Source organism: Lutra lutra, chromosome 11 (assembly GCF_902655055.1).
Source record: "Lutra lutra chromosome 11, mLutLut1.2, whole genome shotgun sequence".
Lineage (NCBI taxonomy): Eukaryota > Metazoa > Chordata > Mammalia > Carnivora > Mustelidae > Lutra > Lutra lutra.
Window position 1 is genome coordinate 102856924 of NC_062288.1, and position 8188 is coordinate 102865111.

At 61.9% G+C, this 8188-nt stretch overlaps 1 protein-coding gene across 2 annotated transcripts in view; it reads right to left on the reverse strand.

Moving 5' to 3' along the window:
* Positions 1-5147, reverse strand: part of KCNH2 (potassium voltage-gated channel subfamily H member 2) — a 32220-nt gene extending 27073 nt beyond the window's left edge. The window contains exons 1-2 of one of the 2 annotated variants that reach the window (XR_007121638.1): positions 4685-5147; positions 1661-1891 (exon numbers count right to left, since the gene is read on the reverse strand). Coding sequence is in view for 1 of the 2 variants with exons in the window: in XM_047695880.1 (XP_047551836.1) it covers positions 1661-1891; positions 4685-4760 (307 nt within the window). In the remaining variant the exon portion in view is untranslated. The remainder of the gene's footprint in view (positions 1-1660; positions 1892-4684) is intronic. The other variant, XM_047695880.1, reaches the window with a different exon arrangement.
* Between the last annotated feature and the right edge of the window lie 3041 nt (positions 5148-8188).

Below are 8188 nucleotides of genomic sequence, written 5' to 3' on the forward strand. Positions count from 1 at the left end.
GGGAAGGGCTCCGCTCAGGACAGACGTGGTTCCATCCCTCAGCTCTGCCACTTTCTTTCTAGCTGTGTGACTTTGGGGAAGTTTCTTAATTTCCCCGAAGTTCAGTTTCCTCATCCATAAAATGGAGATAAAAATAGTACGTACGTCCCAGAGTTGTGAAGATTCCACGAGATAATGTGAGTGAAACATTTAACCGGGCATCCAGTACTGGGAGCCGCCCACCCCTGCTAGCTAGCACTCCACGGCCCGGCATATATAAAAACAGATCTGCTCTGATAATGGTTCTGGGGAGACTGTAGTGAAAAAAAAAAACAAAACAAAACAAAACAAAAAACACAACGGAAGGCCTTGCCCTCGGAGTTTGCATCTGGTCTCCCGGGCTCCTGCCTCCCAGCCAGAATCCCACTTTTCCATAAGCAAACTCTCTTTCACAGGGCCCCAGGGATAGTGCCCCCTCTGATGCTGTCCAGGAAAGTCACAGGCCATACAGGCCTGCGGAAACAGGGCCGTGGAGGGAGGCAAGCCTTTACAGGGCAGCGCAAGGTGACTCTGTGCACATGTTTATAGGACAGGTGCACACGGGCCGCTGGCTCACTTTGTCCGCCAAGGCAGAGTGTGGTGTGCAGCAGGTACACTCCCTTCCCGCGGTAATCTCACCTGGCTAGTCCACTGCTCCATCTAAAAGACCCTGGGGCTGCACCTGGCTCACAGGGGTTCAGTAAGTGCTCGTCAGTGACACACAGTGAGAAGCAGTTTGGGTGCCCAGGACCAGTCCAGTGGCACTTCGGGAGCCACCTCGCCAGCCCTCGGATACCTGCCAGGCTTCGAAAGCCTTTTCATTGCCCTCCTTGAGCAGAGCGCACCCCACCCAGGGCAGGCACAGCGCGGGGAGCAGCCCCGCCCGGCGCGCTGTTTATCCACTGTCCGGAAGCCCCGAGCAGGGCTGGGAGGCGGCGGCTGAGCGGAGACACCTGGTGCGGGGAGGGGCTGGTGGGCGGGCGCTCATTAGATGAGACAAAGGGAACTGAGGTTGTGGGGAGAGGCACACACCTCCCGCCAGGCGCTGTTTAAGCAAAGAAGAGAGAGGGGCAGGAGAAGGGCAGCCGAGAGCCAGCCAGAGTCCTGCAATCCGTCCCCCAGCCTCGCCCTCCGTAACATCTCCCAGACCAATCACCTGGGAGGGGCTGCCCTAGAGTAGCTGGAGGCCTGTGGCCCGCCGGAGGTGGGCGCCCAGCTGCCAACCTGACCTTCTAAGCCTGACTCCGTCCACACACCTGCCATCCCAGCCCCGTCAAACTCCAGCCCACCTACCTCAACCTGCCCACGTTTGTCTCGGGAGGGAGAAACCGAAGGCGCCAGACGCACAGCCAAACAGACCCCTGGCCACCCCGAAAATTATCCCGCCAGAGTGCGTGAGGGGAGGAGACCAACGCCGTCCTGCAGCCCCAATGCCCAGCCCGTGCCTGCCACCTGACCCACAGCAGTGGCCTCCGATGGGGTCACGTCCCCAGGGGACTCTCCTTGTCTCCCCCTCTACCCTCTGGCCTCCGGGATCCCGCGGTCCTCTCCCCCGCCCCCCACAGCCCCGCCCCCGTCCCTCGTAGCCCCGCCCCCCGTCCCTCGCGGCCCCGCCCCTCGTCGCGGCCCCGCCCCCGCCTACCATCCTTCCGGTAGAAGGCGATCTCCACTTTGCGCTCCTCCGCGCCCAGGAGGGCCTGCGCGATCTGCGCGGCCGCACGGCGCTGCGTGCGCGGCCCGTGCAGGAAGTCGCAGGTGCAGGGCCGCTGCATTACCTCGGCCCGCGAGTAGCCGCACAGCTCGCAGAAGCCGTCGTTGCAGTAGATGACGGCGCAGTTCTCCACCCGAGCGTTGGCGATGATGAACTTGCGGCCTGGGGGGCGGGGAGGAGCAGACACGTGAGCAGGGACCCCTGCCTCGGGGGCTCCCAGCCCTTTCCCCGCATTCTCTTGTCACACACAGCCACCCGCCCGGGGACTCCCCGCCCCAGGGAGCACAGCGAGGACGGGGGTCCCCAGCAGGGGGCGACGCAGCTGTGCCCCCGACACAGGTGCCTCGGCCGACCCAGCCAGGCGACTCGCCCCCTCCCCCGTCCGTCCCGCGGGCTGGCTGCGTGGCTTCCCCCAGGCAGCCTGCCAGCGGCCCCCCGCCCCCTCCGCGATCGGGGCCGAGGCCAGCCTGGGCGGGTGTCAGCAACGCGTGTGTCAGCAGCCGCGGCAGACGGATAAACACTGGGCCTGGAGAGGGAGCCTGAGAAGGGCCAGAGATGGCGGCCAGCCTTCCCTTTGCATCAGGTCCTCCGGCTTCTCTTCCTGACCCCTGCTCTCTAGACACGGGGCGGGGGGTTGGGGGGGGTGCCTCACTGAGCACTCCTTACCCCGAGGGATCCTTAGGAAATCATTCTCCCGAATATCTGCGGACCCAGGAGGTCAGTACTTCCCCGGACTTCCGCACCCCTCCAAGGGCAGTCAGGGGCTGGAGAGTGGACTCTCCAAAGGGGACGAGGGATGTACCACGTGAGCACCTGCGATGCTTTTTCTCATTTAATACTCCGACGACCCCATAAGGTACTCATCATTATCTTTGTTTCTTAGAGGAAGAAACTGAGGCTTGAAAGAAGTTCAGAGCCATGCCCACATCCTGCAGCTTGTAAAGGAGCCAGCTTTTGAAGCTAGGTCTGGCAGGAGAATAAATACACTGAGGGTCACAGGCAGAAACCCAAAGTCATAGGGAGCAAGGAAGGGAACCCACAGCTCCAATGCCTGAAAATACAGGAACCAGGGATGGACCTGAGACAGTGGTCCACTTGTAAGAAGACAGATCCAGGAAAGGGAACTGCCTGGCGGGAAGTGAGGCACCATCAAGGAGAGGTGCCCCATAGACCCATTTCAGCTAGACGTGGCTCCCGCCAACACCTGCCCCAAGACCCAGGCTGGCAGGTGAGCCACAGACAGGCAGCAGACCCAGCTGGTGCCAGGGAAGATGCTCTGGGATAAGAGCTTTTTATAAACACAGAAGTTTCCGGCCACTTTGGCCTTTAATGCTGGGGCTTTGGGTGGCAGCTGGAACTCTGCCCTCTCCCCTTCCAGGGGACACAGCCCTCCGGCTGCAGCCCTGCGCAATCCCATGGGCAAGGGTTGCAGCTACAGCAGCAACCCCTCTCCCCCCACCAACCCGGGGAGGCTGCTTTCCTAAGCCCTCCCTTACCCTGGCTCCAGGAAGTTACTTTTTGAAGTTGGGTCATCTTTAGGTCAGTTCACCATGCCCCCAAAACTCCCAGGCAGCCAACGACCTCAGGAGTCAGGGTTCCCTGTCCCATGGAAAGACCCCTGACTTGGCCTCCAACTCCCCCTGAGCCCAAGGCAGTTCAGACTACCAGCCACACACATCAGCTTTGGAGAAGAGAAATCAGCTCCCAGGCCCAGAGAGAGAAGAGAGAGTTTCTTCGAAGGCAGGCCCTACCCCCACCCCTTCCCAGAGCTCCTGGAATACCACTAGAGAAGGGCCCCGAATGGCTCCTTCGGCCACCCCCTCCTTTCCAGATGTGGAAACAGATTCTGACAAGGAAGAGAGTCACTCAAGGTCACATGGCAGTCAGTGGCAGAGGTGGGGCCAGAAGCCGAGCCCCCAGATCCTAACCCAGATTCTTTCTAGACCTAGCTCCTCAGCCTTCTGGAGCTGGTGAGAAGACCCCACTTGTGGCCCTCCACCACGGTCACAGTCTCCTCCTCCCCCTCAGGATCACCTTGTTCCTCTGCTTCAGACAATGCTGCCCATAGAACTGATCCCTCCCTCCCCCCCACCACAGTTACAAGCACACGCTGTGCTGTGCTCACAGGGTCACAGGCAAGGAATGTCACCCGCTCCCTGCTCCCAGGGCCCTTGGCAGTCACACCCACCACGGCACATGCAGCCTTGGAGACAGACACACGCGTCCTGGGAGGATCAAACACCCACACCAGAACATTCACCTAGCCTGGGACACTTCTGGAAGCCTCCCCTACTGGGCCAGCCTTAGGGGTGCTGTGGCCCCCATAAACGGCTCAGGACAGGAAAATCAGCAATATAGGGGCACTGCCTTGGGCCTGTTAGATCGTTGAAGCCCCGCTTCAGGCCATGACACACTCTCACCTGGAAGTCCACAGTTCGTAGCTCTGTCAAAGATTCCTCCCCACTGCCCATGCAGGACCAAACTCACTGGTGACACACACACACATATCCCGAGAGCAGGTTAGGCACTCACTCTAAGTTCTTGGCTCTCAGCCTCTCAAAAACACAGTCAAGACCGCTCAGGCACAGTACTTAGTATCTCACGGTTGGACCCTCTACCTTTTCCTGTCCCTGCCCCCACACAGCCCCATCCACACCCAGGCACTGGGAGTTAGGGATACCTGAACACTTGAGATGTCACACACACTCCCGGATCCCAAAAGCCTGAGCTGAACCTCCCACCCTGCAGCCCAATACAGTCCCCTTGGCCACAAACCCACAGCCCCGGCACCAAGCCATGCCCTCACGACCCCTGGCCCGCGGCTTGAGGCCAACAGCCCCCACTGACTCTCATTAGCCCAATGCACACGGCCTCGGGCACGCCCCTCCATTCACACTCGGGAGAACTCGGCCCGCCCCCAGCGCCCCCTCCCCGCCGGCCCCCTCCCCCACTCACTCTGGCCCTCAAACTTGCGGATGATGGTGTCCAGGAAGGTGTTCTGCGGCGCGACATGGCCCCTCCGCACTGGCATCCTGAGCCCATGGGCGGGCCGGGCGGGCCCCCACCCACCCCGGCCCGGCCCGGCCCAACACAGGCTTCGGGTGGCCCGGCCCGGCCGTGATCCCCGCACCCCGCGGCCAAGCAGAGCACGGGCGGGGCCGGGACTGGGTTGCGGGCGCGGGATCCCCGCTCGGCTCCCGGCTCCTGACCGCGGGCCGGGCCTGGAGCCGCCTGAGCTCGGGCCGCCTGGCCGCCCGCACACCTGTCTGCCGGCCCCCGCCGAGCTACCGGCCCCGCTCCGCCGCGTCCCCGCGCTGCGCTCCGCCCGCCCGAGCGCCGGGCTCCCGGGTCCCGCCCGCCGCGCCGACAGCCGCTCCGGCGCCCGAGGCTCCGGCTGCGCCTGCGGCTCGGCCCGGCGGCGGAAGGGTTAACGCGGCGCGCGCCCCTCGGGCTCCGGCCCCCGCCTCCCGGCCCCCTCCCTCCCGCCGCGCGCCCGCAGCACCGCCCTCCCCCCACACACACACACCCCGCGCTCCCGCCCTTCCCATTGGCTGAGCAGCGCCAAGGGCTCCCCCACCCCAGCTCCTCGCTCAGCCCTGGAGCCCCCTGGACTCGCGCGCTCCACAGAGGGGGAAGGGGCGCCCCTAGGTAGGGGAACAGTGAGGACAGGTGCGACGACTAACCTTGAGACGCCAAGGAGGGGACTGGGGGTTCCACCCCCACCCCCGACTGGAAGGGCTGAGGAACCTGACTTGGGGTGTGCTGGTCCCTTAATACCCTGGTCGCCCACCACGCCAAGCCCCTCTGGGTACACACAACATGCCCTCAAAGTCTGATGTAGGTGACACGGGCCAGACCTGGGCCCTGGGAGGACAAGCCCAGGGTCAGGGGAGACCGGGGAAATGCAAAGGGCAAGATAATCCCTAGGCCCCGGGTGGGGCGCGATTTGAAATAAGGCCGGGTGAGACCGGAGGGGCACGGACCTTGAGCAGGGGCGACCTCCCAACACACGCACACACGCACACACGCACAGAGCTCCCCGGGGTTATTCGGGGTCCCTCCTGCACAGAGAGGTAACATTCTGACACGAGTTGCGGCCTCCTAGCTGCGGGATCAAAGATAGGCCCCTGAGCGCGAGGTTCCAGCTTGGGGATCCCCTTGTGCTCCCTCCCTCTGCAGCGCGGGCCCTCGGTGCAGGCCCAATCCGCGGCGGGCTCGGGGCCCTGCGGCTTTGCGGCGGCCCAGCCCCTCGGAGAACCCTGGCCTAGCCGCAGGCCCCTCCCCCCCGGCCAGCTGGCTCGCTCCAGCTGCAGCTCCCTTATTTAGGCAACGAGGCCTGAGGATGCTCAAGGGCAGGCAGGGTGTCTGCCCGCTGCCTGCCCACCGCCTGCCTGGGTCTAAGGGAGGGTCTCTGGGGTGCGGTGTCCGTGGCCTGAGCAGCCAGGAAGGGCCCTGCGAAGGCCAGGGCAGTGGGGGGAGAGTGTTGACAGCTGAGCGGGCCGGTGGGGAGGCATGGGCAGCTGAGCGGCCAGCCCAGCCATGGGTCCCCTCCCCTGCAGCCCAGATCTGAGACCCGGCTAGATGGATGGGGCCATGTGGGGGCCCCTGAGGGCTTGCAGCTGCCTCTGTCCTTGGAGCAAGGGGGTGGGTCTTGTCACCCTGGAGAACCATCATGGGATGTAGGGGGAGGGGAGGAACAAAGGACAAAGAAGAAGCAGAGTCTGGAAGGAGAAAGGCCCAGAGGAAGAGGTCTTGGTGAGACCACCCTACCCAGACTCTCACCTTTCACCCAGGAGCAAAAAGATGAAAACACTGGGGCCAGACAGGGCCATTGGCCAGCAGATGACACCTCCTTTTTATTTGCTGGTGGGTGGGCAGTGACTCAGGGAGGCAGCCAGTGGGAGAGAAGGAGGTGGCTCCACTAGCTGATGCTAAAAAAGACCAGAGGCTCTTGCCTGTACAGTCATCCCCTCGGCCCTCTCCACCTCCCTCCAGCAGCTCCCTCACTCCAACATGCCCTGGGCCTTCCATAGCATGACTCCCCTTCCTTTGTGACGGGGCATCTGGGTCCTGCCCTGCGCCTCCACACCCCACGACCACTCCTGAATGCTGGGTTGCCTGCCCTAAGTCCAGGCTGATTCTGGTTTGAGTTGGGCGCCTTCCCCTCCAGGCTGGGGAATTGAGAGAGCCGGGAAGGGCCTGCAGCGAGGACAGGCACCAGGAGAGAGGACATGGATGGGGGGACATCTGCAGCATTCCCTTATTTCCAGACTAAGGCCAAAGGAAGGGAGCTGGTCATCTGGCCTGGCCAGCTGTCCACACTGTGGTACCATGTTCCCGGGACAGGCCTCTGCTCTCATCCCATGGGAGGATGAAGAAATCAGAGGGACCCTTGATTCCCCAAAAGAGAAGAGACCAGACAGAGTAGCCCTCCTCCTGAGTGCAGAGGCAGGTGAGAAGGGGCCTGTTCCATCAGGCTAAGGAGAGGCAAATCTCTCTTTCTCTCTCTCTCTCTCTTTCACACACACACACACACACACACACACACACACACTCAGAAGTCAAGCTGAATGCAAGTTTCTGACTTCCTGGAGGATGAGAAGAGGGTCTGAAGGCAGTCCCACTGAGCCACCCCACAGCCAAGGATAAGGATGTGCAAGAGAGGCTGTGACATGGGGGTGAGGTGTCTCTGAAGACATCCTTCTTGGGGCCACAGGTACCAGGCACCAAGAGGTAAAAGACAACAGAGAAGCTGACGGAAGCAGCCGTCCACACCCCCCCGCACCATCTTCCCACCTCCATTACCCCCAGATCCAAGAGTGAGAGGGAAGTGCCCAACCTTAAAACCTAAAGCAACCAGAGTCCACCCACCCCACTTCCAGCCCACAGAGCCATTTGCAAGGACGTTCCAGGCAAGAACTCTCCCCTTCCCCCTGCCTGTCTGTGACTGAGGGAAGGGAGAGGCTGTATTGACAGCAAGATAAGTAGGCTCCTCCCAGCTCCCAGAAAGAGACAGTTTAGGGAGAAAAGTCTGCAAGGAAAACATCCTGCCCACCCCACTCTCTGCTCCTGCTCAGTGTGAGCGAGTCAAGCCAGAACATCCTCAAAGGAAATAAGAAATTGAAGCCTGTGCTTCCTAGTGGACCCCCAAGGGACAGGTCAGGCAAGACACAGCCAAAATAGGGCCCAGGAGAGCAAGTGACAATCACAAGGGACTGGGAAACAGTTCCAGTCAGATGGGCGCAGGAAAGACATCTTATGGTGGAATGGTTCCTCAGAACCCCCCAGGGGGGTAGAACAGAGTGCAGTCCCTTGCCATGCAAGGGGAAGCTTAAGCTGGTGGGCGGGGTGGGGGGGGCTTACTTTTCTGTGCAACTGAGTCCTGAGAAGAGGGGTATCTTCAGATATCAACTGGGGTTGGAGGAAAGTAAGATCAAAGTGGCAGCATATTGTGACCCC